The 27,231-nt window shown below is 36.6% G+C and overlaps 1 protein-coding gene across 3 annotated transcripts in view; it reads left to right on the top strand.

The window, feature by feature from the left end:
• The window catches only part of ATP6V1C2 (ATPase H+ transporting V1 subunit C2), a 64,364-nt gene that overhangs the window by 20,749 nt on the left and 16,384 nt on the right, over positions 1 to 27,231 (top strand). For all 3 annotated transcript variants that reach the window (XM_074209758.1, XM_074209760.1, XM_074209759.1), the window contains exons 4-6: positions 1,788 to 1,873; positions 17,006 to 17,100; positions 23,522 to 23,613. In XM_074209758.1, the coding sequence (XP_074065859.1) occupies positions 1,788 to 1,873; positions 17,006 to 17,100; positions 23,522 to 23,613 (273 nt within the window). The remainder of the gene's footprint in view (positions 1 to 1,787; positions 1,874 to 17,005; positions 17,101 to 23,521; positions 23,614 to 27,231) is intronic.

Below are 27,231 nucleotides of genomic sequence, written 5' to 3'. Positions count from 1 at the left end.
TGTGTGTCTTTCTTATCTCACCTTGTATCTTTCCTAAATTCTCGGTATGGTTTTGCTTTAGAAATGTTGAATTTGCAGTGTCTACAGGATCTATCCAATTTGAAATGTCTTAATAAGCAGTTAGTGGTGTAGTATTAGGATGATCAGCAGTAGGCATTTAATAAATATTTGTTGAATCTGGAAATGACATTGAAATGAAAACTGAAAACAAGCACTAACTATAGTGAAGTCAGTAACCTCCAGTCCATGCCAACCTGCCACTCATGCCAATTAGATGATAGGTTAAAAGAGCTCTGTACTATCTCAATGCTTTAGCATCCTAAATTTATACTTGAATCTCTACATTCTATATGGTAGTAAATGCTGTTGGTACCCAGAGTATGTGCTATTAGTAGTGGTTATTATTATTATTATTATTATTATTATTACTATTAATAATACTTGAATGATAGCAATTCATCCATGATTTCTCATCCTAAACTACTATTGTCCTGTCCTAAAACTCCATCTTACCCCTTTAAGCCCATTCAGTTGCCTAGGGTTTTTCTTTAGATCTTTTGACATCATGTAGATATCTTTGCCATCTTTAAAGCATCACAGGAGTATAAATGTTTGTTGTTAGTGACTTAAGAGTTTTAAAGTTTGCAAAAACACTGCAATATCTTGGAATAATAGACATCAGAAAGATCAAGTAAGAATTCCATTTCTGATAGCTACTATCTCTGTTGCTTTGGAGGAATCACTTCATTCCTCTAAGTCTCAGTTTCAGTATCTAAAAAAAGACCTAAATAGTATTTGCTTCAGTGGAGTGTGATGCTTAAAAACAGTATATAATACAGCTCTTTGAAAACTTTATAAAGTATCATTCTAATAATTATAACTGTTGGTTATGCTTCCATTTTGAACATGAAAAAACTCAGACTTAGAAAGTTTAAGAGATTTTCCCATCATCACACAGCTATTAAGTATCAGGAATGAGACTTTTAAAAAAGAAAATCTTCTTTGATCCTCACAGTAATCCTGTGAGGTAGTTGAGGAAGGCAGACAGAGGTTCAGTTTAAGGGACTAGTCCAGAGTCACACTGCTAATAAGGGTCTGAAGCCAAATTTGAATTTTTAAGTCTTCCTTTTCCACACCTACTACTCTATCCACTGTACCATCAGCTGCCTTCCCCATCCCTTCCAGTAAAAAAAAAAAGCTTTACTTTTTAAGCCAGAAAAATCCTTTAAATAAAAGGCGCTAATGTTAGCATTAAGAATTCTTCCTGCCTCCAGGTGTATGCTATGAACCTCACAAAACTTGCCCTCATTATTGGAACCTGGTGAGTGCAGAAAGATCCTGTGCTTCACTTAGAGGTAAATGGCCTTCTTTGTGCTCCCTCTGGTTATAGCCTTGCTTCTGCCCTCATCAAAGTGCACAGAAACATGTATAGAGATCAGAAACCAATCATTAATATGCTCTGATCATACTTGATCTTAGTTTGTCCAATCATTGTTGTTGTCATCAACATCATCATTATCATAATATCATTTACCAAGAACTTTGCCTTTACTATCTTAGATGATCCTTGTCATATCTATGAGGACCAGAAAGGCTAAGTGTCTTACCTCTGATCACATAGCTAGTACATGTTGGAAGTAGGACTAGAACCCTGGTCTCTTCTAATATGAAATCCTGTACCTTTTTTGCTATACCATGCTGTTATCTTCTTTTTAACATATTTCTAATTGCCTGGTATGTTGATATTTTTCTGCTCTAATTATGTTTTTCTTTTACTTCCTTCAAAGTCTTATAAAGAAGATGGCTCAGTGTGTAGTAGAAGTTATGGAAGATGCAAAAGGCAAAGTTCATGAGAACCTGTTGGCCAATGGAGGTAGGTAACATACATTAATCATTCCAGTGTATTTTGGGGATGGGGACCTAGGGAAGGATTTGCAGTTGTGTTTGTTAGATCTAGTATCTAAGTAGAATTTAATTACTCAGTTTTGGAAATACTGCATATTTTTGTATAATATCCTGACTGCTCAAAGTTAAAATAGCTATTTGGAAGAACTTGAAAATGTCCTGTTCTTTGCTTGGCAAAATTATGATAATTTACAAATTCTATATTGATTTGACAGTTTCTCACACTAACAATTTAAAAAAAAGTCTCAAGGCTTCTAGATGACCTTATATCAGGGCTTCAAGGTAACAATAGACTTCACCAGTGATAGATAAATTTTGTTATTAAAGATTTTATTTTGAGTTTTACAATTTTTCCCCTAATCTTACTTCCCACCCCCCCACAGAAGGCAATTTGTCAGCCTTTACATTGTTTCCATGGTATACATTGATCCAAATTGAGTGTGATGAGAGAGAAATCATAGATAGATAAATTTTGGAAAAGCTTTCTTGTGGTTGCAAAGGCTTTTGAATTCAATCCTGAAGACTGATTGTGGATTTGTTGTGTAATGTATGTTAAAAATGCTTATTCAAATTCCTTCAATTTCTTTTTCTTATTGGCAAACCTAACATTTCTAATATAATATTGAACTAATGTATGAGTTTGCCGCTAAGTAGACCAAAGGATTGATTTTTTTTTTCAGCCACAGCATCTCTGAGATGACCATCTATCGAGATAGGTTGTAATCTACTGTGTCAGTGGAAGATATTGTCCCCACTCATCAAATCTCCCAAATACTAAAGTATTAAAATATTGCATGTATGTGCATATATGTATGTATATATTTGTATATTTAAAACAATAATGACCGAAAGTTCCTTGTGACCCCCAGATTTGAGTCCTATTCCAGGAATACTTTCATGTAGCTCATAATCCACCTTCCTACGTTACAGGGTTGAAGGAAAAAATGAAATACCTCAAAAGTAGGTTGGGCATGGTTTTCTATTCTTATTACCTGTGTGCTGTGTGCATGTTACTCAGAGGAAGGAATCTTGGTCTGGTTGTAGGGGTACAGTGATCGGGTTATGATGGATTTCACAAGTAACCACCTCGTAGCTCAATCACAATATCCATATGACTCAGATGACTGCAGTTTTAGAATTTTGTGTTAATTTCCTCTGTTACTTGTTTTTTGCCCAGTTACTGTTCTATATGTCATGAAGGAATGGTAAATTCTTTAGAAGGAGGCTTACTACTAACATTTGCATAATACTTTGTCAGGGCTGTCCCAAAATGCTGCCCACAGGTGATTTTTATGTGGCCCTCCTGTAATAGTAAAGGAAGCCAAGCTACCACAGAGCTCTCACTAAAATGGCAAATCAAAATATATTGTCTATTGTTTCAATAAAAACTTTTAAAAATAAATAAAAACCCTCAGCCCTGCTTTAAGTTTTACCAAAGTCTTTGTATGCTTTACCTCATTTATTTTTCTGTTATCTTTGCAAGGTCAGTAGGGTGAGCATTATTCCTATAAGTGTAAATAATTGAGATATTTATCTGTATGGCCACTTCTTCCTTTGATTCAGATTAGAGCACTTCTACTGGATGGACAGGCTTTAAAAAGTTGTTGTGGTTGACTAACTTATCACTAACCTGTTCAGAAAATATACAATCTGATAATACTGATGATGATGATGATGATGATGATAATAGTAATAATAAATTAGTACTTATAGCAAACTAGCACCCACTAAGTGCTTTATAAGCATTATCTTATTTGATCCTCACAACTCTGAGGTAGAGGCTTGCATTTTCTTCATTTTACAGTTGGAGGAAACTGAAGTTAACAGGTTAATTGACTTGCCCAAGGCCACATAACTAGTAAGTGTTGAGGTTGGATTTGAACTCAAGTCTTCTGACTCTTTAGTTCTGTCTTGTTGTTGGACCATGACATCAGGGATGCAATGCCATGAAACACAAGTGAATTGGATCTAAGTGAGGGAAGACTGTGCACAGTCACTAGTCACGCTGTCCTCTCCTGGAACCACCTGGGTTCAGTGGCTAGATAATGGATCAGGACTTTTGGATTTGACTCTAAATGCAGTGGAAGATCTTGACCTTTTAAAAGTCAATTTGTTGGGGCGGCTAGGTGGCGCACTGGATAGAGCACCTAGAGCATTGGCCCTGGAGTCAGGAGTATCTGAGTTCAAATCTGGCCTCAGACCTCTTAATAATTACCTAGCTGTGTGGCCTTGGGCAAGCCACTTAACCCCATTGCCTTGAAAAATCTAAAAAAAAAAGTCAATCCGGGAAGAGAAGAAAAGGAAGAAACCTCAGAGTTTTTTTTGATCAAAACAGAAACAATTGTTATTTGCATTTACTCTTTTAAAAATATATATATAAGTTTATTTTTCCAAATACATGCAAAGACAGTTTTCAACAATCATTTTTTGGTAAGGTTTTGAGTTTCACAATTTTTTCCTCTCTCCCTTCACTTCCCCCTCATAGACAATGAAGAATCTAATATAGGTAATATATGTATAACTATGTTAAATGTATTTATTTATATTCATTCTTAGCTAATTTAAACCCAAGCAGTGAACAGGTATCTACTATACCACCCAGCCACCTCTAAGTAGGTGTTGACTATGCAAGTATTTTAACTGTCCAAATATTTTAATTGTGTAAGTATTATTAACATAAAGGAACTGAGACTTCTAGGACCAGTCTGTAAATATCTATCTTCTGACCCTGCATAACACTGCTTCTCTTTCTGAGTTTTATATGAATTCCTTTGTATAATGCTGTGCTTAAAAATATGGTTGTTTTTCTCTGTTATTGTTTTTCTGATGTGTCATAGTATGTTACTTGCCTGTTCTATTTCAGACATGTTTGTGGCAAGATTGTTCCTAAGAAACTAACTTATTTTGTGTTTGCATTAAGGGTGCTCTGGCACATCCTTAGGCCCTTTACTTTTTAATAGCCATTTGGTTTCTACTTTGTGTTCAAATGTGCTAGATAGGGTTTTGAGGAAACCCGTTTTTCCTCCAACCAGGTTATCACCCAGATAGACTCAAGTCGGCTGGGCAGTTTTAAAGATGTAATCATCAAGTGTGAATCTGATCCTATTTTCACTTCAGTTCAACAAACGTTTTTGAGGTCCTTCTTGGACACATAACTTCAGATTGGGAACTACTATACAGTTCAGATACAAAAAAAAATGCATGCCCTTGTGGGTCCTAGACTTAGAGTCTAGTGGAGGAATACACACACAAAATCACACACAAAAATCAAAGCTTCCTGAAGGATTTGAATTGCAACATTACCATCTGCCAAGTTTTATGCCAAGCCTAGAGCAAGTACAGTTTGTCAAGATAATCAAATCTCTCAGAGAACCGATAGTCCTTGCTAGTCTTTCTATGATTCCTGAAAGTGCTTTTCCTAAATCATTTCATGTGAACCTTACACCTTGGGAAGTAGATACTATTGTTATTCCCATTTTACAGATGAGGAAAGTGAGGCTCAGGTTAAGTTCTTAAAAGTCAAAGAGCTAGAGTTTGAAGTAGAATTCAGACTCAAAATCTTTCTGGTTCTAGGTTTAATACTCTTCACAGTATCATTTAGCTAACTACTTAGAGTTGTGGGGTTTTTTAAATTTAAATTTATTATTCCAACTACGTGAAAATATAGGTTTTCAACATTCATTTTTTGGTAAGAGTTTGAGTTCCACATTTTTCTTCCTCCTAACTCACCCCCTCTCCTCGAAAGTGAATAAGCTGATATAGGTGTTATGCATGTATAACTATATTAAACAAGTCATGTTGTGATTGAAGAAACCAAAAAAACCCATGAGAGGTTAAAATAACAACAACCATAAAGCATAAAATAATTTTTTTTTAAATGGAAAGCATTATGCTTTGAACTGCATTCAAATGTCATAGTTCTTTCTTTCTTTGGATATGGATGACATTTTTCATCTCAAGCCCTGTATTGATGATTATACTGCTTAGGAGAACCAAACTTATCTCTAACATTTTGGTTTTCTTCAATAACAAAGGACAAGAACCAACCAAGTCCCATCAAATTTGATCATTACACAAAATTGCTGTTAAAGTGTACATTGTTATCCTGGTTCTGTTCATTTCACTTAGTATCAGTTTATGTAAATCTTTCCAGGCTTTTCTGAAATCCACCCATTCATGATAGTCCTCCATCACATTCACGTCACAATTTGTTTAGTCCTTCCCCAATTGATGGACATCCCCTCAATTTCCAATTCTTTGCCATTACAAAAAGAACTGCTGTGAATATTTTGGTACATGTGGGTCTTTTCCCTTTTTATGATCTCTTTAGTATACAGACCTAGTAGTGGTATTGCTGGATCAAAGGTTACTACAAAGAGTTTTTTAAGGGTTTTAAAAAATACACCAAAAAGACTTTCCAAACCAAATTTGTCTTGTACATAAACTGATCCTAAAAGAAGTTATTTGTTAATTCTTTCTTGCCTGTGTAGATGATCACAATTGTCAGTAACCTGAGAGGTCCTAAAGCAAGTAACTAGCCCTATAAAGGTCCAAGCTTCTGGTGTTAAAATGAAACTTGCTTTAAGGGGAAAGGTTTCAACCCTTGAATCATCGTTATTGTAACCTTTTTTGTAAATAGGGTTTGTTTCATTTACTGTATTTGTATCTTTAGTGCAGTGCTTAACACAGAGTAAAGTAAGAGCTTTAATATATGCTCGTTTTAATTTTTTATTCAATTTATTGTACATTGTAAAAGAAATGATTGATTTGTAAACTCATGATAGGCATGATAGAACCTTGAAGGCCCCTTCCATTTACCGTGAAGACAGTCTAGGTAGAAAGAGCACTAGAGTGATGTCGTAGAAGATTAGACCTAGAGTCAGGAAGCCCAAATTCAAATCCTACCTCAGACTCTAGAGTATGTGTCCATTGGAAAAAAACTTAACCACTCTCAAATGAAGTTTTCCTCCTCTTTAAAATTGTAATACTTATAGCAACTATACCTTTTAGGATTGTTAGTAGAATCAATAAATTATCATGTAAAGTGCTTTGGAAGACTTAAAATGCTATAAAAATGTTATCTCTTTTTATTATCTGGAGTTGGAAGGACTGGATTAAGATCTGCTTACCACCTGCGTGAATCTGAGCAAGTCCACAAGAGTTGTAGAATTTCAGAGTTGGTTGTAAGGCACCTCAGAGGCCACTAGTACATAAAAAAGTAATCCCCCTGCATTATACCTGAATAATCTGTGATCTGGCACTAGCTCCTCTGGATTTCATTTTCTTTGTAAAATTGAGAGAGCATAGATATGTGTATATATGTATGCTGTGGGAGGGATGGGGTGAATTGACCTCTTAAATCCCTTCTACTTTTAAAGCATAATATCTTTTCAAATAAGGCATAACTGGAAGCAAACCAGCTCAGAACCATATTCTTTCAGGTATTTAGAAAAGGAAACTCTGGTCACTTTTGATAATGTTTTTAATATTCCAAGTTCTTATGACAATTAAATTATAATATTTTAAAATTGAGACCTGGAGCTCTTTAAATACTATTGTAGCTCTGAAATGTAAAACATTAAATGAAAGCTTTCAAGGACTCTCTCTTTCATGCCAAAACACACCTAATATGTATATTCATTCATTTCAAAATACGTCATCATTGACTTCATTCACTGTTTAATTAAGCCATGATCCATGGAGCTTACCTCTGAGTTTTCCTATTTCCTAGAGTTTTAAATTCTCAGAGGTAAGATTTGAGACAAGATCTTCTTCAGCTGGGTCCCTTTCTACTGAAGCAGCATTGCTTTCCGTATGGTTTAGGACTCCAGAAGAGATTAGAGTCTATAAATTTGAAGGGAGCTAGGAAAGGTTGCTTAAGACAGAAAGATGATATCCTGATCACAGAGGAAGCAAAACAAGTATGAGAAGTAAATGACAGAACTAGAAAGCATAGAAGCCTGGAGTCACTTAGTTCAAGGGCAGGCTGTCTTGGGAAGGTTAATAGTACCTGAACATCATAAAGCAGTGTAACAATTAAAATTTATAACAGTGGTCCAGATCATGGAAAAGACATTGAGTTAAATGCAGGGCAGATGGTAACCTCTGGAGGAGCTTAGGGGAAGGTGCAGCAGGGCAGATGGTAAGACCTTGTGGTTCTCCATCTCCACTAAGGGGAAAGGGTTTCATGTATGGATGGTGGCCTAGGGAGATAGGATAGGAGAGGAGAGTAACCTTAATCTGGATAGAACATCTTGCGTTATGGAACCACACAATTTGTCTTGATAATAGAAGTACCAAAGCACCCCTTTCATTTGTTGAATTTTTTTTTTTTTGGCTTGATCTCATAGGCATTAGTACTTACTTCAATTTTAGAATAATGCCTGAACAAACATGTGTATATTAGGTTGCAGGAAGAACTGGTCGAGGATATTTGAAAACAGGTATCTAACCCAAGTTGTAGTATACATTTGGGGAGGGGTGGTATAAACCTTTGTTAAATATTGGTTCCTTGAATGTGATATAAGCTTAGGAGTCCTTGTGGTATGATTACAGTGTTAATTGATTTAAGTTCCTGCCAATATGCTTTTGATCTAATACGGAGAACTGTAAAACAAGATAGTCATGCTTAGCCCTCACTTATACTTCACCACCCCTTCCCCCTCAACTAGGCAGGGATTCAAGGCAAACATAATAAGTGAGAACAATTGGCTAAAGCCCTTACTTTGCCAGTGAAAAAGGGAGAAAGTTATGCAAGACTAAAATGTTGGGACCAGAGACTTTAGAGCTGGAAGAGGTCCCTGAGCTATTAGTGTCTTTAAGCCTCCCTTCCTCCATTGCCTTGTATAGTATATCTTGTTCTGTGTGCTCATATTATTTTCCTCTGATAGGAGTAATAGCTCTTCAAGGGCTAAGGTTGTCTCCTTTTTATCTTGGTATTTCCAGGATGTTGCTTCTAAGTAGGCACTTAATAAATACTTGTTGATTGTTTAGTTTAGATATTATAGAATTCAGTCCTGTCATTTGACTTCTGAGAAAGCTGGAGCCACAAGGCACTGAAGACTTGCCCAAGGTCACCCAAGCTGTAAGAGAAAGGAGGTGCTTTGAATCCAAATCCAATGCTCTTTTCTTAAGGCAATGATAGTAGAGATAAGAAGAAAAAGTCCTCAGTTGGAAAATAACTGAGATTTTGCTAAACTTTTTCTGATCTTAAGGTGGGGTTTTGAGATACATGTGCTCAGAGTTTAGAAATCCTTCATTTGTCCTCATAATGCTATAGATAATTTTTTGTTCTGATGGCAATAACTTCAATGGGATTTGTGATATTTGTGATGGGGTGGGGTAGAAGTGGACCTCTGCTTACCTAAGTTTTTCTTCCTACGGAATATAACTTAATCATATAAATAGGATCATTGAGAATTTTTTCAAGTTCAGAAAACAAATTCTTTACAATCATTTTATAAACTCCATTTACATATGAACCATTATAAAGTCCAAAGACACATAACTATATGTCCACCTTCTCATCTCTATTACAGTTTTATGAGAATATTCTTTGGAAACATTGAAGAATGGTCGAAGGAATGAATAGGCAAACTTTTGTAGACAATTTTTTATAGCAGATAGCATCTTCATTATCAAATGACATATGATCATATTTAAGGACATACTATGGTCATATAATATTTCTTGATAAATCATAATATACCATGTTTGGGATATTGAAGAGTTCTATGAAGTCATTTCATTAATTCTCCTATATATTTCCACATACATAGTTGAACAGGAAAGAATTTTGTTTGTGAAATTGCAGATACCTATCAAATATAGAATACTTTTCTTTGAAAGTAAAAATATGAAATTTAACATAACATTTCAAATTGGTTCAACTTGTTATACCGATACCAGAATTCAAATCCAGGTCCTATGACACAAGAACTAGTACCTTTTCCAAATATTGTATTTGCTGCTGACATAGATCACTTTCTCAAATGATCTTGCAATTATCAAACAATACATAAGGCAAAAAGATGTAAAAGTTGTTTGTCACTGTCATGGAAACTTTCCTCTGTTCACCTTATGCAAATTGAGATCAATTAAGAATGTCTTCACTTAAGTATTGAAATAGTCATCTTTAAAAGTGCAGCCAAATGGCACAGTGGATCGAGTGGCATACTTGCTAAGCTGTGTGATCATAGACAAGTTACTTAACCCTGTTTGCCTATTTCCTTATCTGGAGGAGTTGGAGGAGGAAAAGACAAAACCACTCTAGTATCTTTACCAAGAAAACCTCCAATGTGTACAGGAGGAGTTGAACATGACTGAAAACAATTGAACAATCTTTCAAAAGTTAAAGGATATAAAATGGACTGCTGTTCTAGTACTGATTCTCACAAACAAGGAAGAACTGGCTGCTGAAGTAGACATGCAGGCCACTTTGATGGGGAAGTGACCACTTCAAAATCTGTGCTAGAGAAGGAGAGGAAAGTCAGACATGGTCTGATGTATGCCTTAGTTTGAGGAAAGCATATTTCAAAGGATCAGAGAAAGAATAGATACAGAAAGGATAGTTTTTTCCCCTAGAAAATACTATAGTAGAAATCATCTCAAGAATGAATTTGTGGGAGGAAGAAGAGACAGGAGTGACCCCTGAACTGGTTGCTACCGCCACTGCAACCCATGCCCAGACTCCACTGCTCCCACCCCTCCACTGCCACCACCATGCCCAAGAGAAAGGCTGAAGGAGACGCTAAGGGAGACAAGACCAAGGCTAAGGACAAACCACAGAGGAGATCTGCATGATTGTCTGTTAAACCTGTTCCTCTGAAGCCAGAGCCCAAACCCAAAAAGGCACCTGCAAAGAAGGGAGAGAAAAGGAAAAAGGGAAAGGCTGACTCCGGTAAGGATGGGAACAACTCTGTAGTGAATGTAGATGCCAAAACAGCAGGCACAGAAAGCTGAAGGTGCTGGAGATGCCAAGTGAATTGTGTGAATTTTTGATAACTGTGTACTTCTGGTGACTGTATAGTTTGAAATACTATTTTTTTTATCAAGTTTTATAAAAATGCAGAATTTTGTTTCACTTTTTTTTTAAACTATATTGTTAGCACACAGAATGCTTTGTTGATTTGAGGGGATGGGGCAGATGTTACAGATAGGATGTCTCAGAAGCTGGGTTGAAATAGCTGGGGTGTTTTTTCCCCTTCCTAGTTTTTGAGAGGACTTCTCTTGAATACCAAGAGAAGGTATACACATACCCCAGATACATAGATAAGATCACTGATACCCTCAATGGATAACATCAAAAATTTGTACTTCTTCCCTGTCTGCCATATGCACCAACATGACTCCTCTAAACCTAGGGGCCTATCAGGATCTGCCCCCTTTTCTCTCCTTTCCCTACCCCCAAATTAATTGTGTTTGATACCAGTCTTTCAGGTAATCTGTACTTGAATTATGACCCTGAGGAGACCTCCCCAAAAGAGCCAAAGTTCCTTTCATATTGGGGATCTTTTCCAATTAAGAATTCTGCAGTTTTCATTTCCTCAAAGTCTGGGTAGGCTCGTGAAAAGTTGTTAAACAACATAGGCTCAGTGTGAAAGTGTCCACCCTCACTCTAAACTTTCCCTCTTTAAAGTATAAAATAAAGACCTCTTCATTGGGTTTTATAGTGACTTTATGTTTTGGTAGTCCACAGAGGAGGGAAGTTTGAAAGTTGTTGTATACTGTTACTGATCATAGCCCATGTCCTGCCTGAATTACCATGATTGTTTATGAAAAGTATCTTCAATAAAGTTGAAGAGTTTGGCTTGGATTGTTCTTTAAAAAAAAAAGAATGAATTTGTGAAGGCATAAATTGAAATTTTAATGAAGAAGAAAAGGGGAAAACTAAAAAAAAATGAAACTCAAGTAATTTAGTTTTTAAAGACATGTATATCAAAAATAAATTTTTAGAACAGTACATAATGACAAAGAACTGGAAACTAAGGAAGTGCCCACCAGTTGAGGAATGACTAAACAAATCATGAAATGTAAATGTAATATAATAGAGCCCCACAAGAAATGATGAAAGAGATGATTTTAAAGAAACCTGGGAACATTTGTATGAACTGATTTAGAGTGGTGTGGGCAGAAACAAAAGATCAAGAACATTGTAAAGATGAACAACTTTGAAATATACTCAATACCCCTAAAATAATACAGTGACCAGTCATAATTCCAAGAAGACTTATGATGACATATGCCACTCACCTCCTGACAGAGGGGGGATGGACTCAGGATGCAGAATGAAAGATGCAATTTTTAGACGTGAATTTGTTTTTATTGACTAAATTTATGTTAAATTAAAATTTTTTTCAATGGAGAGAGGACATGAGGGATAGAAAGTAGAGAGAGATAGAAGGGGAAAGAGAAAAGAAGAAAGAAAAGATTACTCAAGTATCTGTAGAAGTGAATGGGGTGCGGCTAGGTGGCACAGTGGATAGTTGGAAAGAGCACCGGCCCTGGGGTCAGGAGTACCTGAATTAAAATCTGACCTAATTACCTAGCTGTGTGGCCTTGGGCAAGCCACTTAACCCCTTTGCCTTGCAAAAACTAAGAAACCAAAAAAAAAAAAGAAATGAAGCAGAATATTGAAAAATTATTTGTTGAATTTATTACATTTAGTGTTTTAAAAGAAAATCAAGTTATACTTAGTAGATATCCATAGTTTCATATAATGTTTTTTGAATTAAGTTCAATATAAAAAATTTCAGACTCAGAGGATGGTATCAAGCTTTGGTAATGGAAGATCATTATAATCCTGTAAGAATAGTGTGAATATTGTTATAACCAGCCCAAGTTAACAATGCTGAGGATATCTAGATGGTGGGTTTTGTTTTTCTTTCATTTTATTGGGTAAAAAAAGATTTAAGAAGAGATAGTACTGCTCCATCAGATGGATGCAATGATGACAGTTGAGAGCAGATAAAATCACTCAATTCCTATTTTACTCCTATTTTATCTGTTAAGGGAAATAGGCTTTTGACTGGAAATAAAGCACAAAAAGGCAAATAAGGAATTGAAATCCAAAATAAGCAGGTAGATAGGAAGAGAGTGGCATCTAACTTCCCTTGGTGCCTTCAAGTTGGCAGAGCCAGACAAGCTATGTTCTAGAGTACTGAAAATGCTGACAAATATAATTGCTGAGTTACTAGCAGTGATATTTGAAAGATTTTAGAGGAGACAGGTGTTTGAGGACTAACTTGGCTAACAGTAAATATTTTACTGATTTTTTAAAAAAAGAGAAAAGATAGGGTTTGCCAACTCTTGGCCTATGACCTATGACCTTCAAATCCTGTAAAAACTTTAGACTTGGGGGGGGGGGGGCTAGGTGGCACAGTGGATAAAGCACCGGCCCTGGAGTGAGGAGTACCTGGGTTCAAATCTGGTCTCAGACACTTAATCACCTAGCTGTGTGGCCTTGAGCAAGCCACTTAACCCCATTTGCCTTGCAAAAAAAAAAACTTTATTAAAGGGATGGTTACTGAACATTAGACAGGGAAACAATGATCTTCAGGAGCCAGCATTGCTTCATGAATAGGTTGTGCCATTTTTTTTTTAACTAGTAGTACTAACCTGATAGGGAATGAAATTGAAGAAATTGTTGCTATGAACTTCAAAAGGTCAGGAGATTAAGGACTTTCCATGCATGTCCTAGCCCCATCCCTTGAACATCAGTAGCTGACAGTATTGTCAACATTAGGAATTGTAAAGAATAAACTAACCACACTGGTGAAAGTTAGCTTCAAGACTAAAAATAGCCCCTAGAGATTATGCCATACCTAAGGAAACATAGTGAGGACTCCTCAAAAGGAAAAAAGGATTGCTGGTAAGCAAAAGTTATGAATGTACCTCTTTGCCACATGAACTTTTTTTTCTTTTCAATATTTTGTTTATTTTTCCAACCAATGTAATGGTGGTTTTCAGTGATCATTTATTGCAAGGTTTTGAGTTTTGCATTTTCATGCACTTCCCTCCCCTTTCTTTCTGTCAGAAAACAATGTATAGCCTGTATTAGAAAGAAGAATCAAATGAGATTGGGGAAAAAACATTGAGAGAAAAAAAATACATAAGACAACTTTAAAAAATTGAAGATAGTAAGCTTTGGTCTGCATTTAGACTTCACAGTTCCTTCTCTGGATATGGATGGTATTTTCCATCACAAATCCTTTAGAATTGTCTTTGATTGTTGTACTGCTGAAGTGAACAAGTCCATTTAAGTTTGAGATTCTTTCCTTCTGAACTTTATATGTAGTGAAGGAAGAGTGTCCCAGACTTATAGACAGCTGGTGGTATGATGGAGAGAGTACTGGACCTGTACTCAGGTCTTCCTGAGTTCATATCTATCCCCAGTTACTTACTACACATATGGGCAAGTCACAAATTCTATTTGCCTCATTTTCTTCATTGTAAAATAGGGATAATAATAGTACCTAATCTACAGGGTTGTTTTGAGTAATAAATAAGATAGTATAGTACCTGGCATATTGTAGCTACTAAATAAATACTCCTTTTTCCCCTCTACCCTTTTTTATAGATGCTTTGAGTCAACTCTTCAAAATATTCATTTTTTAAAAACTTAAGTAAATCTGAGTGGCTAATTGGAAACACTGATGAAGAGCCCAACTCTAAAGGGTTATTACCCCTAGAAGTCTGAAGGGGAAAATTACAGCCTCACTCTGGGAAACCAATGTACTAGTCAATCTAATTGTGGGTTCTCAGAGAAGAATATGTTAGATGACAGTCTAAATCCCAAAAGATCTTGACAGACTAGAACACTAGATTAAATAAAATCTAATAAAATAAAATTAAATAGGAATGTAGGTATATTTTTTAATAAGATGAAGATGGTGTGACAATTTTAATTAATTGAAAAAGGGAGAATTTAGTGCCTAAAAGATCCATGAGTTGACAGTGTGATATGATACCCAAAAAGCTGATGAAATCTTAGGATTCATTAAGTAGTACAAACTAAGAAAAAAGTTATACTTTGCTCTAGTCAGATCATACTTGGAGTATTGATAATTATAATAACTAACAATTCCTACTGTCACAAAGTGGAATGAGCTGTATTTAGAGGTGGAAGTTCTTATTAAAGGTATTCAAGTAAAGACTGGGGTTTTTTTTCCCCCTTTTTGGGATGTTATAGAAAATATTTTTTGGTGTAAATTGAACTGGATGAATTTTAAATTCTTTTATATCTCTTGACATTTCCTGATTCTTTGAAAAAAAATAAGAGCTTTGATCTTGGGAAAAATTTCTCTTATCCCAAGAAATATTTGTTAATTCATTAAACAATTATTTTTTTAAAAATATCTAGTAATATATATACAACTTTTGCTGTGGAAGAGTATTGATAAGTTCAACTTGCTATCTAGTAGAAGGGATTACATGGGAATAAAGGAAATACATTCCAAAGTGTGGAACAAAAGAATTTCTTTGAGAACTTAAGATTTGGTGTGGGTTAAATGATACCATTTATGATTGGAAAGGTCAGAGAAAGTTTCCTGGAACAGGTGGAAGCATTTTTATTTTATTTAAAGCAATGGAGTTGAGAGTGATTTGCTCAAGGTCATAGAGCTAGACAATTATTAAGTGTCTGAGGCCGGATTTTAACTCAGGTCCTCGTGATTCCAGGGCCCATTGGTGAAAGCATTTAATGTGCCTTGAAAAATCAGTAAATTTTGACAGAAGATGGATGAAAACCTGCTGTTTTGTTTTGCCTTTTTTTAGAGGAAAGGGCCTTTATTAGAAAATAGAGAGACTAGAATCAGAGGAAGAAGCCTAGAAAGGAATCTTAGATTTGTCCACTGCTCTTTCTGGGAGTTTGGGTGGGACAGAGGAGGTGAAAGGACCTGATTTATGGCGTTAGATGATCTTGGTTCAAACCTTACTTGTGTTAAGGTATAACCTTTGCATTCTTGAGCAGTTTACTTCACCTCTTAGTTTACTCATCTACAGAGTGAGAAGGTGGGACTAGACAATATTTAAGGTCCTTTTCATTGGTCATTCCATCGTGGCTATGATCTCAAATTGTTTAGCTACTCTTCAGTTTTCCCTATCTGTAAAATGATTTCAGCACCTATCTCACTGGGTCCTCCTAAGGAAAACAATTTGGATATAGTTAAAGGGTCATAGAAATGTTAGCTATCTTAAAGATGGCAATTTTCTACAAATCAGTCTTGACCAAAAGGTATATTTCTGTGATGAAGTTTTCTCAGCTGACTTGACATAATGATAGTGGAAATTTCTATGGGATTTTAAGATTTGTAAAGTGATTTGTGTTTGCTAATCACTTGATTACGTCATCCAACTGTAGATCAGTGTCAGGTGATAATTAAAACATTTGTAGTATTTAAATTCTCATGTTACATGCATACTTTTCCAGAGCAGAGTAATCTTAGAAAAACTCAGTTTTTCATTAGCTACAACACTCTTAAGTGTTGGAGAAAGCACTGAACCTTAAGTGAGGTAACTTGGGCTTAAGTTTGACTTTGGCACTTACATAAGTGACTTTGGACAAGTCAATTTATTATGTTTGGTTCTCAAGTCTCTGAAAAATGGAGTGGCTGGATTTGGTGACCTCCACGTTTCTTTCTGGACATAACAAGTTAGGTATCTAAGTAAGAATTGAAATAACAAGGAGACCTCAAAGGAGATCTTTTTTTTTTGTAAGGCAATAGGGTTAAGTGGCTTGCCCAAGGCCACACAGCCAGGTAATTATTATGTGTCTGAGTTCGGATTTGAACTCAGATACTCCTGACTCCAGAGCTGGTGCTCTATCCACTGTGCCATCTAGCTGCCCCAAAGGAGACATTTTTTAAAAAACTACTCTGAACTTTGATTTATTCATAGGCAAAATGGATATTGTATTTGTACTACCATCTTAAGATAGTTGGAAAGAAATTGCTTTGTAAACATTAAAGTTCTATACGTGTGTGTGTGTGTGTGTTGTATTATTATCATTCTCTTTGGAAGTTTTTCATCCCCTTGCATTGCTCATATTGAAAACCTAGATTTTCTTTTGTTGCTAAACTGACTGTATTTCATGTCTTTTCAGTTGACTTAACTTCTTTTGTGACCCGCTTTGAATGGGACATGGCCAAGTATCCTGCCAAGCAGCCGCTTGTAGTTGTAGTGGACACATTAGCAAAGGTAAAGGAGACATGACTATTTGAGAATTATTCTTCTAGGACTTTGAGGGATTTCAGGGGAAGGGTTTGTGAGCTTTCTGAACTGCCTTCTCTCATTCCCCTCCCCCATCCCTCTTATAGAACTTCCATCTTTTATATTTTGATAAAATCACTGCAAAGGAGGACAGGAAACTTAAGCTTCATCTAATTGTTTTTCCTTTGAAAAAGTGACCTAGGACAAGTCATTTCACTTCTGGACCTCAGTCTTCTTCATCTATAACATAGCTGATTTCTTTATGCTGTATTCTAAACACTCCTTTGCCTTAATATCCTCTGTTGATTCTGTGGTTCATGCTTCTCCATTTATGACTGGATTTGTGTTTTCTTTAACCCAGGGCCTCTTTATTTGCCCTGGCTCTCATATCCTTCATGAGAAGAAGCTTCCTGGAACCAAGTCAGGTAGAGAGAGTACTTACTGGTGGGGTAAATGAAAGGTATAAATCTGCTTCTCAAATTAAACGACCTGGCCAGGTTTGATACCAGGATGTCTTCTGAGTAGTATTGACCTCCAAGGGATTGAGAAGGAATTGGAATACAATGTTCCAGGGTGGAGGTTCCAGTCAGGGCAGTCAGTATGGAACCAGGAAGCAAAATCCTATGAGTTTCAGGGAACTTACTGCCTTCTCAATTTTTCAGTTTTTTTATGTTAGCAGGGGGTATATTTCTTAACCTGCATTACTCAGCAATACAATGGGCTTTTGTGGTCATGATCTGTTGTACTCATGATCAGAGCCATCCTGTTCTCTCCCATTAGACTGTGGGCTCAGATACTTGTGCACCCCACCTACCTTGCCAGTCTGGATGTAGGAGTGTAGCCTGCCCCTGCCAAAACAGGTTTTTGAGGAAGCAGGATAGAGTTATGGTAATAATTCACATTTCTATAACATTTGAACATTTGCATCTAAGGTTGTTTATTCAAATACCTGAATGACCTGTAATTTTATTAATTGGGGTATCCCCTCTTTTCTGTACAGATTACATAGTCCCCCATAACCTAATAGATATTCTTTGAGTTTCTATGGTAGAACAATGTTGAGACCTAATGATGAATTTATGTGACCCTTACAAGGCATTCCTTGTTCAACACAGGTTGGGTAAACCTGACCAATTCTAGAAGATGTTTTGGCAGACCTTAGACTTCATTGGCAAACCTTTTGAGAGTCCACATTCACATTCATACCGTGATGAAACATATATTTAGGAAGATCTAAATATAGTCTTATTATTCTGTAATTGAGAGTTTAGTGACCTATCAGATCTATAACTATTATAATGTTCTGTACCCAGCTATAAGGATTATTGGATGAAGAAATAAATGAATGGTGGTGATAACTGTTATATCCGCAAATACCTTTTTTTCTCAATGAATTTCAGCATTAATGTGTTGAATCCCTTAGAAACAGGGAGTGAATGGGGTGTGGGGGGGGTACCAGGTTGCCAGAGGAGGGGTGAACTGATCCAGCTTAGAAACAGAGCAGGTTTCAAAGTTCCTTTGTCAGTCAGTGGGATCAATATATGAATGACTCCTGAACTTCCAACCTGGGTAGCATAGGGAAACCCAGTATCAAAAAAAAAAACCCCAAAAAAAACCAGAAAGAAAGAATGGGGGCGGGGGAAGAAAATTCTGAGGATACAATTTAAACTAAGAGAAGAAACTTGCATACTGCCTCACAGCTAAGAAGTGTTAGTAAGGGCTCCAGGGTTTCCTAAGTCCAGTCATTGATTCCATTCCACCAATATTTGTCATTGAATAAATGAACCCTATGTATTGCATAATGACTATTCTAGTAAAACTAATGAGTGTGAATTAAATTATTTGTGCCGCAGCTATTATAAAAAACAGATGTCAGCTAGGGTGCAGGTTCATGGGCATCCATCTACCCACTGGTTCGTTTTCATTCACTCATGTCCTTTGTGGTCTGCCTGTCTGTGGTTTTGACTAAATCTAAGAAACAACTTTTGAATGAGAATGATTGTGAAATTGCTGTCCAAAGAGGAATGAGAGCAGATACTCCATACCATGGAGAATTGGGGAACATTCCGTCCAAAGGGTAGGCTGGCACATTTTCCATTTCTTTGAAGTCCTCACTGTGCAGACCAGTGGAGGGGATTGCAATGTGCTGTTACGAGTCATTTATTGAAATACTTTATTTGGCTACTTAGGTGAGGCAGGGTCAGACTATTAATGTCATTTTTTAGTTTCCTTAAGCCCTAGGAGCTGGAAGAGAACTCAAATCATTTCATCCAATCTCCTTATTTAATTTTTATTTCTTTTTATTATCAACTTTAAAAATGTGAACTTTTCATATGCAAGGAAGAGGATTATACAGGAAAAATATGTGCTAATAAGTAGACTTTACAAGTCATGTACATTGTTTAATAAAATAACTGTACTGCTTGTCTGTTTCTCCTTCTGAACTTCTTTTTGTACTTTATTATGTAATTTTAAAAACAAGTTTAATAGATACCCTTCTTTCTTTTATTTTGTTTGAATCACTCACTAATCACCAATTCCACTTCATAATTTCTCTCTTCCTACTCCTACTGATGAAGAAATTCTTCCTTGTAACAATATTCAGTATTCAAGCAAAATAAATCTAATAATAATAATATTAAATGTATATTTCATCTCATTCTATATCTCTGTATCAACAGATGGGAAGCATGATTCATCATTAGTCTTCTAGTCATGACTGGTCTTTGCATTGATAATAGTTCTTAAGTCTTTCAAAATTGTTTTCCTGGGTAAAATTAAAATTCCAGGATCTAACCATTTTTCAATCATCCAATTCTCCATACCCTATTTGGGGGTTTTCTTGGCAAAGATACTGGAGTGGATTATTATTTCCTTTTCTAGCTCATTTTACAGATGAGGAAACTGAGGCAAACAGGTTTAAATGACTTTCCCAGGGTCAAACAGCTTAGCAAATATCTGAGGATGGATTTGAACTTAGGAAGTTGTCTTCCTGAATCTAGGTGTTCTATCCCTTTTGCCACTTAGTTGCCCTTTTCATAATCTGTCTCTTTACATACATGTTTCCTAGTTTTCTCATAACTGTTGTACCTTTGATCCCTTACAGTACAATATTATATTCCATTACAGCCTTGTACTGTAATATTTGTGACCATTACCCATTGAATGTAAGTCCCTTATTTTGCAGAGTAGAAAATTGGTGCTCACCAAAGGGAAGAAATGAACCTAAATTCTTAATAAGCTGCAGAGTTAAGATTTAGATAGAAAGCTCCTGGCTTTCAATAAAGTTCTTTTTCTGTTCTACTTCACCGTTTTCTGTCTCTGACAGGGTCTAATGTGATCTTGATTCTTAATAGCAGGTCCTAACAAAGTTAATTTAAAGTGTTCTTAGTTGTGTAGGTTTTCCCACAATATGCCATATATATGTGTTCATTCCTTAAGGGTCTGATTTGACAGTATGTAGTATTGTAGTACTGTAGTACCATGCATGGCCCCATTAAAACTTAGTAGCTCACTGGATCATTCCACCTAGGGAAGAGTTCTTTGGTCCTCAGGACCTTGGATACCAAAGAAGATGATTTTTCACTGATTGCTAATGCTGAAAAATTACCTTTCAAGTCAGAAAAGTCCTGGAAGTGTAACTCCACCCTTCTCACGTTTAGTTGAATTTGCTGGAATATATATTCTCTGTTAGCACCTTGTAGGATTTAAGTGACTGCATTTTATAGGTAAAAGGATTGAGATTAGAGAGATTAAGTGTTTACTCTATGGTCTGAGTAAAGAGTGTCCAGGATTCAAATGCAGGGCCCTAACTCCACTTCAAGGGCTCTTTTTCTTGGCCCTTAGAATGGAATCATAGTATTTTGTCAGTCCATCTAGCCTCCCTAGCTTCTGGGTAGCTATTAGACCCTAACTCTTCTTTTCTTCTAGATAAATATGTGACCTTTTGGGAAGCCTGGGAGCATTTTGAAATTGAGGTGGGGCTTCTCTAGAAGCATCACAAAACCCTGATGTCCTTAGGCAATTAGAGAAATCAGATAAGACATTCAGTTCCAGCCCTGATACTGGTGGTTGTCATACTTCTGGGGGAGGAGGGACTATGGAATTCACAGCCTCCATTCTCTCTTCTTCCTACTTACATGTATACTTTATAATCAGGGGTTAGAAGGGATGAATTAGAGGAAACTGTCCAAACCTATCATTTTGAAAAGGAAACTGGGTGGTACAGTATGGTTGAAATCAGGAAAACCTGAGTTCAAATTTGAGCTCAAATTTTTCCTAGCTGTTTCTCTGGTCAAGTTAGTTAATTAACCTCTTTGCCTTAGTTTCCTCAGCTATAAAAAGGGGAAAACAATAGCCAATACTTTGTAGGGTTGTTATGAAGAAAAATGAGATAATTATAAAAAAAATAAAACAGCACATCAAAGATGCTAAATAAATGCTTATTCATTTCCCTATAAATAAGGAAATGAAGTGATTCGCTCTAGTGACTTCCTTAGTAAGAAAAATATTTAAACTCAGGACCTTTGAGTCTTTACAAATACAGTCATGCTCCTTCTCTGAACCCTTAGTGTCCTAGAACGGAAAACCTTAAAGACCAACTAGTTCATCTATCTCAGTATATATATATATATAGGGACTCTCCTTTCTCTAAATTCTATGATCCTTTACTTGATGAACATGAAGACACAGGACCATGATCCTTTTAAAAATCCTCTAGAATGCTGTGTCCCTTTGTAAAATGCAGCTTCCTTGAGGGCACTGGATTCAAGATAATGTTCTAGAATCTAATTTAATGCATATTTAGGATCTGGTATGGACACAAGTCCTCTCTGAAGCCAGTGTCTATAAATACACATATTTTCTTGAGTAGATATTGATCATCTTTCCTTCAGGAACCAGACTAATCAGCCTTTATTCTAGAAGGTGTCTACTTTCTCTAGCCCAGGTTGAATATACAAGTTGAAACAGGTTGTAAATATAAATATATACTATATATAATTCTATATCAACTATATAGAATTGTCAAGACATTTATATTCAGTGATTCCTGTTTTAAGGTTCTATGCTGGGTACTGTAAGGTATAAAAGGATAAATAAGATATGTCCCTGATTTCTTGGATCTAATTGAACAAATAAGGCATGAAAACAAGTTGAGCTTTAATAGAGCTAAGTAAGACACCATGGGAGTCCACTTCTTCTTAGAACATGAGATGATTGGTAAAAAGCTTGTATTAGAAGTGTCTTACATGGGTGGGGATCAAGCCCCTGGAAGAGGGAGAGAATGAGTCTGACTAGAGAAATCAAGAGAAAAATTGGGCCTGTGAAGATGGATAAAATTTCGATTTTCAGAGATAGGAATGGGAAAAAGTTACAATTTGTGGTAGTATCTGGAGCATTGGTGAGAAGATGGAAAGTAGGGGGTTAGTCTGAGATCAGTTATAACACTGATAAAACATTAATTCATTGTCTTATTTGAACTTCATAATAACCCTTTAAAGTGAATAATTTAGATGTTATTCTTCATTTTGTAGATGAGTATGGGACTTGCCCATGCCCACAGATTTTATTATTTATTTATTTTTTATTTTTGGAGGCAAATTGGGGTTAAGTAACTTGCTCAGGCCACATAGGTAGTAGTAAATATCTGAGGGCAGACTGAACTCAGGTCCTCATTTCAGGGACTGATACTCATATTTATTGAACCTCCTAGCTGCCCCCTTCGGGGACAGATTTTAGATGCCTGGGGTGATGTTCAATTCCAGTTCTTACTCCCTCCCAGTTCAGAGCTATAGTTAGTAAGGTAAATATTTCAAACATGCCCTTAAAGCCTTTACTACCTCTGGCACTTAACTGTCATCCTAGGGCAAACCACTTAAATTCTCTAAGCATCAGTTCCCTCATCAGTAAAGAGGGGCTAATTATAAGGCCAGAAGCAAGATTGTTGTAAAGATCAGAAATACTATTTAAATGTTAGCTACTATTATTTCCTTGTTTAGTAAGACTTACTAGGGCCTAGGAACAACATTCCAAGAACAACCAATGAAGCAAATGATGACTTTAATAGCAATGGTGCTTTTCATTTGTATAACTTAATAGACATGCTCTCAATTGATGCTTGGAAGAATTCTATTATCTAGGAAAGCGGTGCAAGGATTATTATCTCCACTTTATAGATGGGGAAATTGAGCCCCTGGGTGGGAAAATGTTTCTCATATTTACAGAACTGGTAAGTTGTGGATCTGAACTCAAATACAGATGCCTCCTAGCATACTATGCTGCTGCACAGACCTTCAGGGTGAAACTCAACTTCTCATCTGAGTTGCCCTTAATAGTTCTTTAATGTATTCAAATTGTAGAAATATTAATTTGTTTAATATGCAAGGTTAACTTTTGCTTTCATGTACAGCAACTGGTACAAATAGAAAATGACCTGAAAGCTCGAACAGCTGCCTACAACACTCTGAAAGGAAACCTGGAGAATCTGGAAAGGAAATCCTCGTATGTATCTTTGCTTTTGTTCATTCATGAGATCTGTTTCTATAGGATCCTCTGAACTTGCCGAACCCACCAACTCATTCATCTTCCTTTTATCCCTGAGGCCTCCTGGGGGTTAGAATGACTTAGTTCTTTACCCCAACCCCCAGATACCTCCTTCACTTCTCCTCCTCCTCCTCCTCAATCCAAGTCAATAAGTATTTATGGTCTTTGATATGCAGGGGTGGGGTTGGGATATTGAGAATTCCTAGCCTGAGGGAATTGACCACTTGCTAAAGAAGAATGCTGGACCTATAGATAAGTAAATAAAAGTTCATAGAGTGAATGAAGTCAAAGAAATTTTCCTCACTTGCTTGGCACCTGGGTTGAGTATGGAAGGAGGACACTAATTCTGAGAGTAGAATAGAGCATTCCAGTCTTCTCCAAAGGATTATTCAAATGCATAGTGAGAACTAGAATATTTTAAAGCTGGGAACTGCTCATCATTTGACTAAGGAATTCATGAACAAGGATATTCTAAAATAATTAGTAAAAATGGTTAGAGAGATGGTGGAAGAACTTAAATCCCCAAAGAGGTCATTTGTATTTTATCCAAAAGACAATAGAGAGCCACTCAAGATTTTTGAACACAATTATTTCTGTGCCTTAGGAATATTATTTTGGCAATTGAAAATAGATTGGAGACTGTAGGGACTGAAGCAGCGAGACCAAATTAGAAGCAATTGAAATAGTCTTGGCAAGGGGAATAAATTAAGTGAGACATTGTAAGTGTTAACAAAGGGCACAAGTGTGAATGATTATAAGATAACAGATTACAGTTAGAAAAGGGGAATTTCAGAGTTTAGGATTGCAAAAGTGTCATATTTTGGCTTTGACCTAATTGACAGCAATCCACTTGCTTCTTTGGGACTTTCTTGGAGAAGAAATTGAGAGAAAGAGTGTAAAAGAGCTGTCACTCTGAAGCTAGAGGTAATTAAGGGTAGCTTCCTGAGTTCAAATTTGACTTCAGATTCTTAGTAGCTGGGTAACCTTGGACAAATCACTTAACCCTTTTTACCTCAGTTTCCTCATCTGTAGAAGGAGCTGGATAAGAACCATTCCTGTATCTTTGTCAAGAATACCCAGAGTAGGGTCACAGAGAGTCAAATATATGACTTAGTGGCAGACTTCCTCACTCTGAATTACCTAGCTGTTCTCACTTCTGTATTACAGAAAGTGCTTTGTATAGTTTACAAAGTACTTTCTTCCCAATAACCCTGTTGGAGGATTAGTTTAAGATTAATGCTCCTTATTTTATAGGTGACTTATCCAGGGACAGAGTTGGGGAAGTCACAAAGGCAGAACTCAAACCCGAAATTTGTCTCTTCATTCAACATTTTATTAGTTTATAAACTCTCCCTCCTTTTGACTTCTTATCATTATGGTGTGCTTCCTCCTTTCCATGAAAATCTTTTAGGGTTTTATTGGACAATGGGAAAGGACAAGCAGAAGAAATGAAATTCATTACCTGGTAATAGGAAGGCAAGGGAAGAGTAAGCCCAAATTATTCATTCAAGGTAGTAATCCTGATGGTTCCCAAACCTACACTCTTCTCAGGAGACGTAGAAGTATCTGCTCAGGTCTCCTACACAATAAACAATAAAACAGGCTCTCCCTGCGACATCTTTGACAAAACATTCTCAAACATCTAATTAAAACATTCCAGTGGTTAAGACTTCACAACTGGACAGTGCAGACAGAAAAGAACGTTCTAGGATGGGATTATAGAAATAGAAAAAAAAATAGTCTTGTGAATCAGATCCTGGGTCTACTACTTACTGACTGTACAAACTTAGGCAAGTCATTTAATCCTTCTAAGACTCAGTGTCCTCATCTGTAAAACGAGCTGGAGAAGGAAATGACATCCCACTCCAATATCTTTGGGTCACTAAGATTTGGATACTTCTGAAACTCATCATTGTCAACAACAAAGATACCATTCACCTATCGTTGGGATTACCTTATTTTCTATTCAGTTCTACAAACACATTAATTGGGCAAATTTCTGGATGGAGAAGAGGCAAAGTTAAAACAATCCCTCAATTAATATGGAAACTTAGCCTATGATTTCATTAGTAAAGCCAGCTCCCAAAGAAGGGATACAGTACCTTTACCTATGCAGATCATTCTCTGCAAATTACAATTTCAAGAGTTGCCTGGGATGCAGAGAAGTTAGGTGACTTGTCCATGTCACAGAGTCAGTATGTCACAGGTGGATTTGAACCTAGGCCTTCCTGGCTCCAAAGTTAGCTCTCTATCTTTGGGGAGGGAGCAAGAGTGAGCAAGAACTGGGAGAGTAGCAGAGAGAAGGAGGGAGGAAATTCTAGGAATTTCCCCAAGCACATCCCACCCACCGAGCATTTGCCAGTCTTTGCCAGGCTAAGGATTCATAAATGTTTCCTTCTTCTTCTTCTGGTCTCCCTCTGGATAACTTTAAGCCTATCAATAAAATACTTATGCCCAGAGTATAGTCACTGAAGCATGACTGGGCAACAGAGTACACAGAAAAGCAATAATACTTAGTAAACATTTCTTATTCTTTTATGCTCTTGGTGCTAAATAAAAGATTCAGGAAGTAAGAAGTTGATATGGTTCTGTTTCTCTTTTTTTCTTGTTCTGTCCCACATCAGAGTGGGTAAAATCCCCAGGATCATTTGACCTTGCATATACCATCTGTTAAACCTCTTTCATTTTGTTTTAAGGTCTGGGGTCCAGAGTTAAGTGATCTGATTAAGGTCACACCAATAGGGGAGGAAAAAGAGACAGAATTTAATTTCAGGGCTTCAGACCCCAAATCCAGGGCTTTAACTACCATATTCTGCCACCTTCTCTCTGGAACAAACTTCTCAGTCAAAGATGATATCCTTTATTCCCATGCCTGACTGATAAAATCCTACCTACCCTTCAAGGGTCAGATAAAAGGCTGTTTTCTCCTTTGTGGTTGTTCATGTCCTGACTTCTAGTCTGACCTCAAACACTTAAACAGTGTTACTGTGGGCAAGTGGGGGTGGGTAGCTTAATGAGTAGATAGAGTACTGTATTAGTCCTGGAGTCAGGAAGATTTCATTTTAAGTTCAAATATGTCTTAGATATTTCCTAGTTTCTGACCTTTGGTAAGTCACAACCCTTTTTGCCTCAGTTTCTCATGGGTAATGCCAATGAGAAGGAAATGCCAAACCACTCCTGTTTCTCTGCCAAAATAAATGCCAAATTGGGGTCAGGAAGAGTAGTAGCATAGGACTCAACATCAACCTCCTCAACAAAAATGGGGAATAATGACAGTACTTACCTCCCGTGGTGGTCCTTATGGGGATCAAAGGAGATAAGATTTGTAAAATGCTTGGCAAACCCACTTTGGTCATTATGGTGTGAACTTTTGTTACAGGAAAAGTATTTAACATATGTTTACTGGGAGTATGCCACATTGCTGATCTCACCACTCTTTTTGACCTGTGACTCATATGCTAATATCCAGCCTGTGGTTTCTTAGAATTTTTTTAAAAAAACCTCTTTCCCTACCCCCACTCCTTACCCCCATCCCCCAAGTCAACTCTTTATTTTTAATGCTGAAAACTATCTTGA

This window comes from Macrotis lagotis, chromosome 1 (assembly GCF_037893015.1).
Source record: "Macrotis lagotis isolate mMagLag1 chromosome 1, bilby.v1.9.chrom.fasta, whole genome shotgun sequence".
In the NCBI taxonomy this organism is placed as follows: Eukaryota; Metazoa; Chordata; class Mammalia; order Peramelemorphia; family Peramelidae; genus Macrotis; species Macrotis lagotis.
Note: the sequence above shows the minus strand (reverse complement) of the source record. Positions and strands in the feature narration are given on the sequence as shown.